The following is an 18,763-nucleotide window of genomic DNA, read 5'->3' as shown; positions in this document are numbered from 1 at the left end:
GGAACTAACACTGTATATCTAGCGGTAAGTAGCTTTTTACTCTGTTTCTTAATTTGTCATACATTCTCAGGCAAATATAGGACTGCTGATCTCGCTGTGTCACTAGTAAAATGCTTTTAAGAGCATAAGCATTTTAATGGTCTTTGGTAGATACACCTTTTTCCTACTGGCACAAAAATGAGCTCTATCTCAGAAGCATTGAGAAAGCTGCTAAAACAATCCATTCCAAAGCTGTTGTTTCTCATTTGCAGTGCCTCTGCTGTTGTCAAGGTTGTTTACTCTTCCACAAGTACATCCTTCAACAGGTCCAGCAGCAGGGAGCAGAGCAGCTATGCAACTCAGGTCAAGTCCATTTTCCCCTACAGTGAATGACCCTACTTCCTCCTTTCAGTCTCCAAGAGAGCCAGACGCAAAGATAAATTCTGGTTTTCTGTCACAAGGGTGGGCTGACTACACGGTAGTAAGTTCTGTCATTTTAGTCCACGGAGTAATATTAATTCCTGCAGCAGTATATGGCTTGGTTTGGCCATTGGGGTGGCAAAGCATTTGATTACACCTCAAGTCTTGCCAATTTAATTAAACTAGGATAAAAAAGGTAATCATGTATCTATTCAAAAGTTTTCTCAAAGATCTCTTGCCAGAGATACTTAAAATTAAGCACAAGTAGATATCTTCAGATCCCTAAAGATAGATCTACACCGGAGAGCTTGTAATTTTGATTCACTTGGATGTAGCCTTGAGATTATACCTTGAGGAGCCGTCCTAGCTGAGGTACCATAGGAGCCAAAAACCCACAACATAAATGTATGCCTGCACTGTGTTTTCTTAGGAGCTTTCAAGTTCTAAAGAGCATCACTTGACAGTAAAGACAGCTCGCCAGCATGTCGGTATTAAAAATATTTTGGGCTTTATAGGTCACAACAGTTCATAAAACTTTACCTGTAAACAAAACCCAGAGCACTATTCAGAGGAAAACATTAATATTTTTTTACACAGCACAGCACAAAATTAATTGCTGTTATTTTAAATTAGATGATACTTTAAAATAGTCTTCCGGATCATTTACAGCAGAAGCACATACCCATTTTGGAATTGGCCATACTGTGAGTCATGGCAAAAGCAGTCCCCTTGCCCACATTAAATTCTGGCTGGCTGTCAGCTAAGTATCAGCTCTTCTCTATAAACACTCTTGGCCCTGTGTAGGCATGTGCAAATGAAGCCCAATGTCCATATTGGGGTGTTAATTTTTTCTGAGCTTATTTTCTCAAACCCACAGTTTTTGACAATCAGATATTTATTCACTACATTTGCAACAGTTTACTAGAAAAGCATTTAAAAAATTACTAAGTATAAATATACACATTACATTAAAGTGCATTAACAAGAAACAAAATGTCATCTCGCACAAAATTGAAGTGTATTCCCAGAATCCTAAAGACAAGTGTGGCAAAGAGATACCGACGCACATACACAAGTCAATACTTACCATTATAACATGTAAGAATTTGCATTCTGAAATTCTTCTGTTTATGATTCATAAACATTGATTGTTTATGATTATGGTTTGTCTACCAAACTAAAGATTTTCTTTGGGATGTACCAAAGGTGCATATGTGAATTTTGCTTTTTTCATTTTGAAGTTTGGTTGCTTGATTAGGGGAATGTTCTCATTTAATTTTAAAGAATGAATCTACATTGCCTAATACACATTTGTGTAAATGGAATTTAATACTAGCATGAGATCTCTCCAGTCCTTTACTCCATACCTTCACACCATCCATGTCAAGTCTTAACTTTAGGGAACTGGCTTAGCTTGAAACAGATAGCTGCATCACTTTAAGACTTCTAGTTCTGCTGAGGTCTTCTAGGCTCCAAATGGCTACAAAATATTTAATTTAGAATTTTCAAAAAAGCAAATTGATCTTTGTATAGCAGGAAAAAAACAATTTTAACTCTGCTTATTGTCTAATAAATGGGCAAACTGTCTGAATCTACCCCTGCATGTATTTTGCATATATGTATGTAAATATATGTATATTCACACATATGTAAATATGTATGTGCAAACACATGTATTCTTTTTTATATAGTCTCTGTGTATTACTGGCATTTATACACGTTTCATCTCCTTGCATCAGGCCCTTATTTTCCTCAGATCTATTACATAATCAATCATACAATACTTTAACCATAAATCCTATCGTACACAATTTATAGAATGTGTGAAGATCCAAAATGCTTTAAAAATTGCTAGCCTGCAGTGTAAAAAACTATTCACTACTTTCAGAGAAATAATCTTTGAAAATCTTTGTTTTGGTTTTTTGATTGTTTACTTTCCAGACTTCTTAGATATATTAATGAACTGTGTGTCAAAAGAAATTACATTTGTTTCAATAGTGTATGATGGAGGAGTAAATTATAATCTTTGGATGCTTGGCAATTTGGTTGCATAATTACCTACATTCCCTTCCTTTTCCTTTTCCCTTTTTTCAAATCAAAAAAATTTTAATCAGGTGAAGGTTGAACAAAAGTTCATCTGGGTAGATGTTGCATGAAACTGTTCTGCTTGTGACCCTGAGCAATCAATGTCTCTTTAGCAGTGCTTTATGGCTTCGACCGTATACATTCTCAAAATATATGGATGAGCACATCTCACAGACTGCTCTTAAGGGCATCTCAGTGGTATTGGATTAAAGAAATACAGTACCAAAGTACCTTGATGAATTTTAAATCAATTCCTTGCTTTTAAATATACAAAATACTTTAAAAATATTTATCAATCTATTTAAATATTTACAATAAGCAGAGTTAAATTAAAAAGGAGCCTGGGTGGACAGTGCTGGGAACCTAAGGACTAGCTGCTTGTGGGGTTTAGTTTTGGTTGGTTTTGATTGGGATGGAAGGAGTGAGGTCTATAAAACAGGAGATCAATAACCTGTTGCAGCCATGTCAATAGGAGCAGTTGGGTACATGCTTCAGCACAGTCTAGTATAGTGGCCAGCAGGTGTCCAGCCTAGGGATCTGGCATGGAGGTTTCCTTCCCATCAGTATAACAAATCTCTTTCCGAGAAGATAAAGGCAGCTGAACAGAAAGAGGACTGGAGGGCTAGCATACACTTGGGTGTTACCCTTGAGTGGGACAGAATGGGAGCAAGGAGCTTAACTGCCTCTAGAACTCTGAAGTACTCTCAAGCCTGCCACTTTGGATGTTGCTGAGAGAGCTACATTAGGAGTTTCTCACCTTCATATTGATGCTTCTTGCAATTAATTAAAATGATAAAAGATTTTACACTGCTAATACATTTTTTAAAACTTCTTACTGAATTAAATTCTAACTCTTTTTTTCCTCACAGTCAATAAAGGAGTCCTTTGATTTGACCACTCTCATTCAGTAAGCATCTCCTGCTGTCATAAATACTGCAAGCCATTGGTAGGTCTGTGCTGAAAAGAGCACAAGAGCATTGGCAGTCCCAGTCAGAGTGATTGATCTTTGAGTTGAAGAAAATAACTTGTATAGGCAAATGAGGCCTTTCTGTGAACACTGGTTTTACTTATGAGATTATTTATGGTTTCTTGTTGAACTATGTCTCCTTGTCTTCCTAACTTCCTTTTCTGTCTCAAATCACATAAAATGACAACATAGAACTTTTTCCAGCTTAACCGTAAAAGTATTATGTACGAAAAATGAAACATAGTCTGGAAAGTCAGTATGATAAGCACAAATGACATTGTGTCACATATAAAGCAGTCTAGACAATTTGCAGAATGTACAGAAACTTAAACTTGTGCCAAAACCTGAGGTCAAAGGAATAACCATTTAATTCTGTGATACCTGCATAGCATTATCTAGCAAAGAAATCCAGGGATCAAAGCACACAGTAGGACAAAAAATGGCTGAGAATCTGAATTCATCTTTGGAAAGGTTTATAGTTTCTGCTTTTTGAAACAACAGGGAACTCCAATCTGAAAGCTGTATCAGGCCTTCATGTATCATCTGAAGCAGCCTCCAAGGATATAATCAATTACTCTGTGGATTCTGTTTTTCTCTAGCCTTCTGGAGCTATCAGTGTTGTGTTTCAAGTACCAATTTAGTCTTTAGCAAAGTGGAGCTAAGTTCACTAAGTAAGCTGTTACAACTGGGAAAATGTCATTCACTACAACTGCTGCCACTAAATTAATAAGATTTTAAAATAATGCACTACAGAGGATATAAAACCAGTTTATTCTATGCAGCATCTATTTCTTTTAAAAGTTTTGATTCTAACTTTCCGATTTCTCTGCAAGGTTGTCCTAACAATGCAAAACCATTTTGAAGAAACTTCCAAAATGGAAGCTGCTTGAGATCGTTCATTAGAGAATGGTTCATGGTTTTGGCACTTTGTTTCTGTTAAAAATTTAAAGCGGATACTGAGTTTTAAGGGATTAGGGTCTTTCAGTTTTCAGTTATTAAGTGGAACAATTTTGGCACCTGAAAGCCAATATTCCTTTGCTACTACTAAGAAAATGTAATCTGTTACATTTAGTCTGTTTTGAAGATTGTTACTGCAGTTACAAAGCTTAGACAACTTTTTATAAGCAGATTTGAGAGGTGGGATGGAGTAGCATGATTTTATAGTAAAAAAATTGCATTTCTTGAGTGGTTTTGGGTGAAAAAAAATTTAAATGCCTTCCTTTTGCCTTCCTTTTCTATTCAGTACCATGCCATCATAAAAATGATGAATAGTTCTATCATGTTTCCTCAAACAGCAAGAATGGCACTTTGAACTTCCATAGATTAAGCCAGGGGGTAGGGAAATGGGATAAATGGGGAAGAAAAAAACGTCAAAAATAAACATGTTAAAACCTTCCCATGATGCTAATATTGCCTTTTATGGATGATTAACATGTTTCAAAGTAGTTCAGTCTCTTTCCTAAGTCTACCCACTCTGTAAGTCATCTGGAAACTTGTACCATCATTTCTTTTATATGCAAAATGGACACTTTTTCAGAATATTCTACTAATCATCTTCTCCATGTTACTTGCAATTTTTTCAATGCTCTAGGGAAATTTTACTGAAAACAGTGTATGGAATTGTGGGCTAATTTTGTTTCCTTAAGATCTTTCAGGATCCATTCTGCTCCTTTTTTTTGGTTTTTTTTTTTTTTTAGTACTACCTCAGATTACCACTTGTGAGATCTGCTGAGGACACTATCTGTAATGTGCCTTTCCAAAAACAGGATTTCCAGATGATAATTGCAAAGGTTACAGGTTTAGGCAGAAATGCATTTACATAAATCAAAGTTACAGATATTTTCAAAATTAAATTAGGGCTGAGCCAATTAATCTAAAAAATCTAAAAAGGTAACAAATTCAAAAACCTAATGGAGACCTCTAAATTCCTGAGATTATTATCCATCTCAAACTCTTTTCCCTTCACAGAGAACATAGGGAAATTATATTTAGTCACACAACACAGCGATTTCATCAATATTATCTGAAAACATACATATAATTCCACTTTTCTGAAAATATGCTTTTCCTGTATCTTCCAAGTGAGCAGTTTCTGGTGATGCATAGCAAGACCCTACTTGTGTTCATAAAAGCTTTTTAGTTTACATAAAATGTATTACCACAATGTTCCACCTTTTACCGATAAAGTTATTTTTCCGTTAAGATGTTGTCTAGCTAATCAGCTTCCAAAGACACCTGGGAAGCTGACTAGCCCCCAGTTACTAAAGCAGATGGCCCAGCCCTAAACTATTTTTGTTTCTAAAATAAATAGCATTGAAAATCTTTCTTTTCTAAACACTTTTCAGTTCCTTGTCATGCTCACACACATGTTTCTGGGTTAGTTACAACTTCACCATTTTTTTCAGGCTCATCTTTCAGAAACTGCTCCACTTCAATAGAGTCCACTTTGGCATCTTCAGGAGTTTTGTTTTCAGATTTGTTTAATTCCTCTCTTTCTGCTGCTTCTTCTTTTGTATGTGGTTCTTCTGATTTTTTCTTAATGCAGAAGAAATTTCCCAAGGCCAATACAAGGGCTGAGGTGGTAACTTCAATTCCAGCAGTAATGAAAACAAACATGTACCTCCCCGTTGCATCCAGGAGTTTTCCTGAAAAAGGCAACATTCCAGGTAATTAACAAAAGTTACTATCTTGCAGTGAATATTTTTCTGATTTTTTAAAACATTTTGACTCTCCTGTCTAGAATCACCATGACTACCTAACCAAGTTTTTTGAAATAGGATTTAAACAAGTTTGTAACAAAATATTTCTCAATTATTTCAGTTCAGTTTAACAGTCACTGACACTACGTGACATACCAAAACACATACTCCACTGCACACACAGAGGCATGCAGTTCATCTGAAATAAAACCAGCCTCACCTTCAGATGCAAGAGATCAAACACATGCTTTGTATTTCAGATAAAAATGTGCACATCCATGGATGGGATCTGTGTCATCTGTACCATGACTTGATCATTGTTATCCTCTTGCTCCCACTCTCATTTACCTTTCTACACAGGTAGTGCACTGTCTGCTTAAAATGCCAATTTTACTCAATAGTCAGTCTGGAGTAACTGATTCTGACACTGGTAAAGGTAAATTTTCACAGGACTCAGTAGATGTGAAAGAACAGGTGGGAGGATATGAAGGAAGTGCCTCTCCAAACCTGAAGATCAGAAGAAGTAGTGCATAATACTGGTTTTCCCATGAAGGGGGGTTTTGTCAAAAGAAAAATACTTGATGTTTTTAATGTCTGGTATAAACAGTAAACGTTCTAGGGCAGTGACCTGGTGGGTTTTGGGAGGGAAAGTGTGTTTCAGTTCAGGGTCTGTAAAATGTATGTTCTTTGATTAGTAATTAGTTTGTATTTTGACTTCAAATTAATGAATTTTACTATTTTGTCATGTCCCCTTATTCTTGGGTTGTAAGACGTGCAATAGAAGCACTCTACCTTCCTTAAATCAATCCAGTTTTATAGTCCTCCTTGTAAGATTTTTTTTCTTCCTTGAGATACTTTCTTTCCTTCTCCAAATCTACCATGGATATAGAGAATGTATCCTAATATTTCCCAAAGAAAATTGACAGGTTTCATATTCTGAATCCCAGTCAGCTATCTGTCAATAAGAAGGTCAGTGCAGGGTTTCAGAGGAGAAGTAGCAGCATCTCCAGATGGCAATTTAACCAATCCTGAAATAGATCCAAGAAGGAAAAGGTTTATTCCATTCCTTCTTGGAGTATTTCAGAGTGTAACTTCAGAAAGCCTTTGAAACATGTGCACACTAGCACAATCTGCATTTTTGAGTGACTCACATCTTTTTCTCAGCTCCCTTATATTTTGTGTAAATGAATGCAATGCACACAGTTTTAAATTCTGAACTAAATGGCATACTTGCCTGCTGATGGTGGACCAATCAGAACAGCCATAGCTTCTGCCAGGAGCACTAAACCGATAGCACTGGAAAACTTCTGTGTACCAACGATAGCCATGAGAACTTCAAACTGAAGAGCACCTACCATTCCATAAGAAATGCCAAAGAAAATGCAAAAGACCACCAGCCCACTATAATCAACAGACATAGAACCCATGAGATCTGTAAAGCCATTAAAAATCATAGCAAAACTGAAGAGGTAGACACAGCGTGGTCTAACCCATTTAAGACCAGCTACCATTCCACAGATTGGGCGAGCAAAGATATCAATGAATCCCAGAATAGTCAGAAGAAAAGCTGCATTGGTGTCTTGATATCCTAAATCCTTGGCATAACTCACAACAAACACTGGAGGAACAAAGAGGCCAAGCACCATAATAGATGCTGCTAGCGCATAGATTACAAAACCACTGTCTTTAAACACACTGAAATCCAGAAGTTTTTTCTTCACTTTCTTCTCAGCTGGCTCTTTGGTAGTTTCAGCCTTTTTGGGTGGCTCCAAAGGTCTCATTAGTGCTCCACATACACAGCAGTTGAGCAGCATCCCACCTAGGATAAGGAATCCTCCTCTCCAACCATACTCATGCTGTAGTATCTGCCCCAACGGTGAGAGAGCACAAAGAAACACTGGACTCCCAGCAGCAGATAGCCCATTGGCTAAGGGCCGGCGTTTGTCAAAGTAACGGTTTAACATGATGAGTGAAGGCTGAAAGTTTAGTGCCAAACCCAAACCTGTGATAGAGGGTACATAAAAATTAATACTGGCCTACAATATCATTGTTAAAGATATTCTAATTGCAGTTTTCATGACTCATGACTTAAGAAAAACAGTTTTATTCTAAATGGACAAATGAATCCTAAGATAACACAAAGTATTCTACCCCCATAGTATTCTTGTACTTTATGATTATACTTCACGCTATTAAACATTCATAACAAAAATAAATGACCTTTTAATTCCACATTTATCTGCCATCCATCTGGATGATCCTTATGCTTCAGGTATTTTTCACTTAAACAAAACTTCAGCCTAAAGGTAAGACCTAAGTGAACTCATTTTCAGCATAGTACTTACCAGTAATCACACCTGCAGTTAGATAGATCTGAACGATGCTTGTGCAGAAGGAAGCTATCACCATCCCCATTGAGGCAAAAAGGCCACCCACCAGCATGACAGGGCGACAACCAAAGCGATTGACACACACGCTACAAAGTGGACCTAGGCAAGAAAAGCAAGTTATGGTTCCTAAGATAAGCCAACTTTTGGAACTGATTTTCTGACACTTTGTATTTCTTTGGTAGAGTTCAAAGTGTAACGTTCAGGGTTGGAATCAATGATCTTAAAGGTCTAAGGTCTTTCCAACCTCAGTGGTTCTGACTCATTTTGTACTTTGTCCATAAAGTCAGGCCAATCAGGAAAAATTTCCTTTCCTCTGTAGTCAAATACTTCAATCTTTTTTGTCGTCAGAGTGCCTTGTGATTTTTCTTTTTCATCATCTTTAGCAACTACTGACTTACAAAGCTGTAATTTTAAATAAACTGGATGGGCTTAAAAAATCTTTTGATTTATGTGATTAATAGCAATTCTTCCTTGGAATACCTTCTTTGCACACAAGTAATGATATGCAGTCATGATACAGACTGTAAATGGCTGTAAGATTTACAAACTTAACTGTATGACAAAGTACTGTTTCAAAACCAGATAACTACTCACCTGTTCCATAAAGCATGGCCAACAGAATGGAGGAAATCCATGCAGTGTCACTATATCCAATGCCAAATTCCCGGATAAGTTCTTTAAAGAAGACACTAACTGCCTTAGGAAAGGCATAGGAGAATCCTGTGATGATAAAACAGCCAAAAAGGACAGCCCAGCCCCAGCCTCCATCAGGGGCTTTAACACCTGATGGACCGTCATCAGCTACTACAGCTCCCATGATGAAGAAGCTTGTGTGTTCCCTAAGAAAGAAAAAGCAATTAGTATCTCTAAAATTGCACTACCATTTAAACTAAGGCATGGAACTACTTAAAAAACAGTCTTGAAAATGCAGTGCAATTTTAACTATTTCTTGTTTGAGTTTAGTTTTTACAAAGCTTGCAAAAATACGTGAAAATGAGATGCACACAGCTGAGTTTTAAATGAATGGCCCTGCACATCTCTCAAAGTCAGAGCTGGATTTCATCCGAATCATTGCTTCATCAAAAAAACAGAAGCCATACCAGCATTTCAGGGGTGTATCTGGCTTTCACAAATATATAATAATTACTGCATTAAAGTCTGCAGGATTTTTTATATAAGACCTTGTTACATGAAGCTCCTGACCTATTCACTTAGGAGACCTGGTGCATCACAAGTGCTCTGTGAAATGGTGGACTAATCACCCAGATTTTTTATTCCCTACTGAAGACAGCTATACAGCCCTGATACACTATTATCTTGAAAAGATAGAAAGATCCCTTTGAGATGATGATGATGATGAGCTATCATTTTTCACACACCAAGTTCAAATGGTAAACTGCAATGAAAATCCCCAAGAGCCATTTTTGTGGATGCTGGGAGTTAGTAACTGAAGCAATGCTCAGTACAACTGCCTGCCTGAAGCAAATACTTCTCATTGTTGTTATTACATGATCAGTAAGAAAAAGTAATATTTGAGGAATCTTGGCTCAAATGTATAAAGAACAAGAATAAGATGTAAAATTGAAGCACTTCAGGGGGTATTGTCACTCACACTACTTCCAAGTTGTTTGAGCATTACATTTGGAGTGAAGGTTTAAAATACTGGGGTAAGGGTTGGGCAGTTTTTGTTCGTTTCCATTACCCATCTAATAGCAGCACAAAGTTAATAATAATATATGAGCATGCTTTGTTGAAAAACAGCAATTGGCAATCTCTCCAGACTGCTTATACAGTGCTGGGTGGGGACATTCAGTGCCTTACGGCATTCATCTCTGCGCACAGGCTGGGACAGTCTCCTTTACTGCGTCTACAGCAAAGTTCTAAGGGCAGCCTCTGCAGACCTACAGGGCTGAACCCCGATAGCAAAACTACACTAATGCCATATGAAGCGGCGAGTGGCTTTGAGAAGAAACATCGTTAAGAACTATTTGGCAGCACGCTTATTCCTTCCAGAAGAGAACTGTCCAAGATTTTCGGGGGGAGAGAAGTCAACTCGGCAGCCGGCGCACCGAGCCTGGTGCGGACGCGGTTCGGAGGAAGACCCGGTTCCCCCAGCCGCACTCCGACCTTCGGGCAGGGGTTGCAGGAGCCGCCCGCCCGCGGCCCCGCGTGACCCCGCGCGGTGATGCCCCGGCAGGGCGCGCGGCGGCCGCCGCACTGAGACGTGCGGGACGTGACTCCCGGGCGGGGGCGGCGCTGCCCGCGAGTTGCGCGCGCGGCCCGGGCGGAGCCGGGGCCGCACCCCCGCCGAGCGCTCGCAACCGGGGTTGCCGGAGCCCGGTGTTCCCAACAGGAGTGGGAAACATCCTCCTTCCTGGCCGTTCTTGAGCTCTTCCATGCCCAGCAGAGCAAGTCAGCCTGTGAGAGACACATTCTGTTGCACCTGCCTTACGAAACGAACCATCTTTGCCATGAGGAACAGTCTCTAAAACGGTTTTATGTTTTGCTGTGATGAAAGAGCTAGACTTGCTGACGTAAGGGAACCTGGCCTACTTTCCAGCATTTCATAAAAATAAGTCTACAGGGAAAAACACAGTTTTTCATTACTCTTTTCTTTACTCTTCCATTTACTCTTTACATCATATCTACTACCACATTCAGCTAAAAATCACCATAAACTGGCACACCAGATCTTCAATGCCATCCTTTCAAGAGTGGTTCACACACATGCCTCAAAAACAACTCTCTTAAAGGGAAAGGCTGAGAGAATTCGGATGGTTCAGCATGCAGAAGAGGATGCTCTGGGGAAGCTTTTTTGCACCTTTCTAGTGCCTGAAGTGGCTACAAAAAGGCTGGATAGGGACTTGTTACAAGGGCATGCAGTGATAGAACAAGGGGGAATGGCTTCAAACTGACAGTAGGTTTAGATTAGGTATTAGGAAAAAATTCTTTAGTGTGAGAATGATGAGGCCCTGGCAAAGGTCACACAGAAAAGCTGTGGCTGTCTCATCCCTGGAAGAGTTCCAGGCCAGGTTGGACAGGGTTTGGAGCAATGTGGCCTAATGGAACGTGTTCCTGCCCATGGCAGCGGGTTGGAACGAGAGTAAGGTTTCTTCCGACCCAAACCACTCTATGATTCTACAATCAATTTTATTCATCTGGTTTTGTCCATTGGTTGTTCATGTTAACACATCAAAATAAAAAGACCATTAACCAGAACTAAATGAACCCTGTCTCCATAAACACAGCAAGAATGCACTTCATCCTGTTACTAGGCTGAGACTGTATTCACCTCCTTAAGAGGGGAATAAGAAATAATAAGGAAGTAGTGCAGAGGTTCCTTTGCAGAATGTATAAACGAGGGGTACCACCTTTAGAAAAGGCAGGCTTGTGGCTGATCTGCACTGGCAAAAATTTTACTTAGGATTTCACTACAGTGCTGGGATGCCATCAAACTGCTAAGATAGGAGGCTACTGCCTAACTATTGCAACAGCTTGTTTTGCTTTCTGCTTTTGCTAGCTCAGCCCTATTTAGAGGCAAAGGATTAGATTTAACTGGCTGTGGCTCAGTTTCCTATCTCCACAACAAACATGATAGTATTGTCAGTATTTATTCTAGATTCCTTCTATCATGAATGGGTTCTTGCTTTGGTAATGTGCAAAATGAAGGTAGCATCTGGGGCTTCATCTTCCTGATATTATCTTCTTGTTGTCATGGAAACTAATATAGACTCAGTTAGGAGGAAACATTAGATAGCATTGTGGATGGTGTGATGGTGTGGTTTCTGGGATGATGTATGTAAAAAGTGAACACTTGTATTATAAAAAGGAGCAGCTAGAAATGGCAAGAATCTATTATTTGTGTTTAGCCACTACTCTTATTGGCAACATAGCTGTACTTCATGGTCAGCAGTATGGGTAGGAAGGACATTTATGAGCATGTACACTGACCTATATAGCTTGAGAACTTCATGTTCTCAAGAAGAATTAATTTCAAGAATTCTTAAGAATTAATTTCTTCTAACTATGGCTGAAATCTACACAATCTTGAATTTCTATGATACAAATAAAAGATGGTTAACAAAAATAGAACATAAGCTTCCAAGTAGGGAACCCAGTTCAGCCTAGACTTCAGTCTGGGGCCACACCTAGCTGAGAAATATATAACTACAGAATAAGGAAGATGGTATAAGCTGAATAATATAGACATTATTCCGTTTTTCTCCTTCCGTTTTTCTTATCTGTGAAACAAAGAAAATAATGATTATCTCTTCATAGGGTGTTGGGGGCATGAATACCTTGAAAAGCACAGGCTGCTCAATGCTGTTTTAATAGGAGTTATAAACCTCCTGTATTTGCCCAAAGGTATTAACATCTAAGCAGACTTAACAAAATATGCATGTTATTCTTGATTTTAAGTCAGGATTCCCAAGACTAACCAACTCCACTGAAATTTTTCAGAAAATAATTCCTGAAAAAATGTTTTTATTTTAATATTCTCCAGACCCTTATGATAGCCCTCTACATATAGAACAACTACCCTTTGTATTGACATCACTGACATGTGCCTATTCAGCATGACTTTAACTCCTTCCTGCTTCTCTAAAGTACAAATGCATAAATCTTTAAATCAGATTTCATTACAATTCAGGTACCTCAATAGAAGCCATTTAGATGGGCCACTGGTATAACCCACTAGTGCATTTCCTGTGGCTTATCTGCTTAAATATTAGCCAGTTGAATTATATGTTCATTCCAAAGGCTGCTGCAAACCTCTGTTCCCTACAAAATCATTACCATATTTATCAGTGCCTATTCTGACCTCCTGTCCTCCCTCCAAGGCCCCACAGTGACTGCCACTGTCCCATTTTGGCCTCTTCTATTTCAAATGAGACAATTTTTTCCAGATCTGCTGCCTTTCTTAAGGGTTTGCCAGTTTTCCCCATTCTCTCATCTCACTCTTACAACTCCTAGGATAATTCTGTGTTGTCTATAGCTGCAAGTGATGTTCCATACAAAATCTTGACTATTAATCATTCTCCAGTCCCCATTTAGCCTCAAAACATCTTAGCTGTTCACTGCTGCTGCACAGTGAGTAACATTCATCACAAGTTATTAGCAGACTGCACTGACAGTAAATTCACACTGCAATTTTGTGTGTAGCAGATAATGCTAACCAGTTTAAATTCTATTATCTGCATGAAGTGCTCTATAGGGAAAGCTGTGACTATTTATTTGCTTGTTTTATTTTATATAATGAAAAATTGCCGAATCCCAACTTCAGTTAGGAACAGCTTACAATTAATTTTCATGTATCATGAAAATTAATTTCAGCCCTGCAGCTGTGATGGCTTTGCAATGTGTTGAAGCTTTAATAAAACATAAATGCTTGACAATTGCTTAGAGTAAAGAAGTGTCCTTATATTGTTTAGTATAAACCAAAAAGTGACAGAGATAGATAAATACTAATTAAAGATCTAGTCCTGTCACCAGCTGGGCATCTCTGCTTATTTTTGCAGACCATAATGGAACTATTCTAATATATAAAGTGCTCACATGCACATGCACTGTATCTCAAGCTAGGTGAGCACATGTAGCTGAATATAGTCAGAAAAGGTCATCTGGCTCAGAGTGCAGCTTTGGACAGTACAGCTGCATAACAGGGTGTCACACATTGAGATCAGAGAATTGCCACTTCAGTCACAATTTTAAATGCCACCTTTTTATTTCTATAATATACCTTGAGTTATACTTCTGACTGAGCCACAAAAGGTGTAGTGTACTAATAGATTCTGATTTACATTTTAAAACGTCTGCCATACTGCTTCCTCTGAAATAAACACTGCAAAACTGTACATGACTTTACTCTGTGACATCCTAAATTGAACGGTTTGCCCAAGAGGAGTGCATTTCCACTAGTACTAACGGTCTGCGCCTGTGAGGAAGCTGAATTATTGAAATTCAACTCCACCTTTGTGTGCTTTTTCTTCTCTCCACAGAATTGCTTAGAAGGCAAGCCGCAGACCCCTCCAGGTGGATTGCGAGCAGCATCAAAAGAAAGCTTTTTCCCAGGAGATGGAGAGGGGCTGCGGCGGCCACCGCGCGGGAGGGAGTGTGGGGGGGAGAGGGGTTGGGAACACAGTGGTGGTGGTCGCGGCGTCGCCACGGCCACGACCGCTCGCGCGGCGCTCCGGGGCGGGCACGTAGCCCGCGCAGCCCTCAGCCGAGACGGCTCCCGAGGCGTGCTTGGGTCGCCGCCGCAGCCGATGCTCACGCAGACCAGGGAGACGCCGCGCCCGGGCGCCCCACCATTCTTCGTGTGCTTGCTGAGCCGAGTAATGGAGTTCATGCCCGGGGATGCGATGATGTCCTTATGAGGGAAGAATCCCTCAGACTGCTCGTCGCTCGCTCTGAAGGACCTGAACGGTCACCGCTATGACAAAAAATTCCGAAATTCACCTCCGGGGGCTCGACACTGAAACAGGAGGTGAGCAGTAGCGAAGGGACCGCGGAGGCGAGAGACTCTCGCCCCCCAGTAGCGGTGTGAGGCCACGAATGGCGGAAACAAAGCCCGAGCTCGCGGGTGTCCCACGAGCCACCGGTGTGGCACTGTACGTGCCCTCGGGCCGGCTGCACTACGCGCCTAGGCGTGACCCGGCTGCCAGAGTGGAAGCCGGGGGCAGCGCTCTCTCGTAGCAGGCGGAGTGGGGCTCGGTGGCCAGCACCGCTCAGCGCCCGGACAGCGCTTTCAGGCCGGTGGCGCTGAGGACATTGGGCGACCCATACGGCAACGGGGGTTTCCCGACGAAGAGGTGCGCCCGCGTGGCCCCATGAGCGAGGAAAAACGCAGCCGGCGGGACGGCGCCCCGCCGACCCTCGTGAGGTGGTGCCAAGGGGTGCGAAAACAGTCGGCGTCGTGCCCGCGTCCCCATCGGCGCCCAGCGCAGCCTCTGGGCAAGGGATGAGCCCGCGATTCCTACGCCGCGCTTTGCCCAGAGCTTGGGCGGCGCTCGGGCTCATCCGCTGGCCCGGATGAGTCCCACGCAGAGAAGCGCCCTCGGTCAGCCCGGCGCTCTGGATTCGGCTCACCCGGCTCCGGACCCCCCACACCGCGCTCCCCACGGCGTTCGTCCGCGCGCGCCAGGCAAGGACTCCGCAACATCCCGCACGACGGCTCCGCCTCAGTACCTGAGTCACGTCCCGCGTCTCAGCGTGAGGATGCCCGTGCTCGCGCCGGACCGCAGCCCGTGTGCTCGCGCCGGACCGCAGCCCGTGTGCCCACGCAGACCCGCCAGAGCCCGTCTGGTCCCGCCGGCTGGGGAGCGCTCCCGCGCGGCAGGTCTGTGCTGCTCGCCCCGCCCTGCCACGCGGGGCGCGCCCTGGGTCCTATCGCCGCCGCCGTGACTCCCTCCGCTACAGGTCCTTCGGCGCAGGGGCCCCGGCCCCGGCCGCGTGCAGCGCGGCTCCGCCGGCGCCGGCTCGGAGCGGGGCCCCGGGGCCTCACAAGGCATAACCACGAGCTTTGCGCTGCTTGCGTAGAGTGCAACGCAGGGCTGAATCCTGCCGGCATGAATGCTGCACTGGCTGTCCGGAAGAACAGGACCTGAGCAGTAGACTTGAATTTATGAATGGATTTCTGCGGTTGAGGTTTGTTCTGTGCTGCCGTTTCTGTTTTCCCAGGAGCGATCACAGTTTCCTCATTGTCTCCACCCATGAGAATTACTCTTACGAGCTTCCTTGCTTAATTGTTTCCTTCTTAGAACTTTTGAGTGTGATACTGTGCATTCTTGTAGGCAACCCCAGGCTTCCCTCCTCATCCTTTACCAAGGGAGTAAATATTATACTACTCCCTGCAAATATGATTTTATAACATACTCCTCCTTTTACATCTCGATGGAATGAGCTTTCTGCATTAATCTCTTGTGACTCAATTGAGATTGAGTTTATAGATTATAATCCAACAAACATTGGATTATACAACTGATGTGCTGATATTGCGATGTAGCATCTATGAAACTTGTGGTGGGATTCTCAAGTGCAATACAGAAAGTAGCACTCCTATGGCTACCTGGGGCTTAGGAAATTCAGGAGTAGGTGCTCCATTCTCCTGTGTGCTTCTAGCACACAATCCAATATACAGGGGAGTGACGCAACACCTAAAATCCTGTTTGGTTTTTGGCCCCTCACGACAAGACAAACATTGAGGAGCTGGAACATGGCCAGAGAAGGGCAACAGAGCTAAGGAAGGGTCTACAGCACAAGTCTGATGGACAGTAGCTGAGGGAGCTGGAGAGACTCAGCCTGGAGAAAAGGAAGCTCAGGAGACACTTTATCACTCTCTACAACTACCTCAAAGGAGATTGTGGGCAAGGTGGGCATCTGTCTCTTCTCCCAGGTAACAAGTGATAGAACAAGAGGAAATGGCCTCAAGTTGTGCCAGGGGAGCTCAAAATTGGATATTAGGAAAAATCTCTTCTTCAAACAGGTTGCCAAGCATTGGAATGGTATGTCCAGGGAAGTGATGGAGTCACCATCCCTGGAGGTTAACAGCTGGACTCAATGATCTTGGAAAAAAAATATTTTCTAAATGATTCTATGATTCCTGTAACCTATGTGGAGTTACACAGGGGTAGGATTCTAAGTAGGAGAGGATAGGTAGGATACAATATTGTCTTTTGAGAACTATGATATTGCACAGATTAGTAGCTTCCAATTTAAAACCTACTTGCTGAAATTATGTAATACCAAGGCAGGAACTGAAGCTCTTTTAATGACTTAGATGTTTTTTTCTTTTTCTTGCACATTATGTTTGCATTGGCTATTGGTTCAGTTTTGCTGAAGTATAGTACCCATTTGTACATGCTTAAGGATTCATTGCATTAATGTGTGAAGATGAACAAGGCCATGTGGTTTATTTTGAGTAGCTAACATACAGCCAATAAGACTGACACTGCTAATATTAAAGACTAGTAAAACCAGTTTTTGACTGTCCACTATTATAAGAATTTAGGCCATTCACTTGCAGACTAGGTGTATTCAGATTTCAACATCAATCCCTGAATTGACGTTGTGTAGACTGTAATATTTTTTACTCACCATTAAAGTTTGTCTGTTTGGGGCACTATTGAATCACTGGAAGTTATCAATTACTCATTTAGGGAACTAACAAGCATTTAACTACATGACTAGGGGCTGATGGTACATTGGAGAAGATGACAGCTAATTTGAAAGGGGGGGCAGGGGTGAGGAAGGGTTGAAAAGATAATGCGGTTGATAGGTTAGGCAATGGCTAATCTAAAGGTGTAAAGAATGCCAGCAGTCAGAATGGTGTATGGATTCAGACATTTGCCTATTAAGTGCTGATTCTGATCCAGTGCTCTGGACAATATAAATTATGCCAGGACTTGCACGATAATTTTTGTGTGTTCAGATGTAGAAAATCATTTTAAGTCGGGTTTCACCATTGTATTTTAAACCAGAAGTGATTCATATAAGTAAATTAACTAAATCCCTTTAATAATTGCAGTATTCTGTGACTATAATTAGCTAACTGGAACTTGCTTTATTTCAAAAGTCAAATTGTTAGTTCAGATTCTAATTTTCATTAACAGTTAATGGTGAAAATAAACCCCTTCTTTCTTTAACTGGCATGGGGCTAGGACACACAATTCTCTTCTGATGACATAAGGAAAATTATATAATAACTACTGATAATGCTCTATCTTCTCTAAATTAGTGTACTTCAAGTATCATTTGGGTGCAGCATTCGAGTTTCTGGAAGGCAAAAGCTGTTTATACGATCTAGAAAAACAGAAGAATGACAGAACATTACAGGAAGTTTGCCTCATGACTTCCAGACAAGCAAGTCATCTAGAGTGACTAAGGGAAAATCATGCTTTAGGCCTGCTGTATGTTACCTCTTCCTCCATCGCACCTAGACAGTGTAAAGCAGTTTAGCTGATGGATACAGTTTTTAATAATTAAGTGCCTTGATAGTGGAATGTGTTTATCTGTTCTGCATGATCTCGTGTTGCAGTTGGTCTGTTTGTTTTACATGCTTTTTAGTTTTTCACATGATGCAGTAGGAGTGCAGAGGAAGTTTGTTCACATCTGTAATGGCTGTACTTGAAAGGGGCAAAGAGTCTCCTTCCTAATCTGCGCTAAGGAGAAATTGTTTAACAATAAACAGTTGGATAAACAAAATGTATAGGAAGAGAAGTGAA

The 18,763-nt window shown here is 41.3% G+C and overlaps 1 protein-coding gene across 1 annotated transcript; it reads right to left on the bottom strand.

Moving 5' to 3' along the window:
• Positions 1–1,395: 1,395 nt before the first annotated feature.
• On the bottom strand, positions 1,396–9,357 carry SLC16A3 (solute carrier family 16 member 3). Its single transcript, XM_053995148.1, has 4 exons — positions 9,135–9,357; positions 8,496–8,639; positions 7,385–8,152; positions 1,396–6,096 (listed from the first exon to the last, which is right to left on the bottom strand). Exons 1-4 carry the CDS (start codon positions 9,355–9,357, stop codon positions 5,810–5,812), a joined length of 1,422 nt encoding a protein of 473 aa, XP_053851123.1. The 3' UTR covers positions 1,396–5,809.
• Positions 9,358–18,763: the final 9,406 nt, after the last annotated feature.

This window comes from Vidua macroura, chromosome 19 (assembly GCF_024509145.1).
Source record: "Vidua macroura isolate BioBank_ID:100142 chromosome 19, ASM2450914v1, whole genome shotgun sequence".
Classification (NCBI taxonomy): Eukaryota; Metazoa; Chordata; class Aves; order Passeriformes; family Viduidae; genus Vidua; species Vidua macroura.
This window is presented reverse-complemented; position numbering and strand designations above follow the sequence as displayed.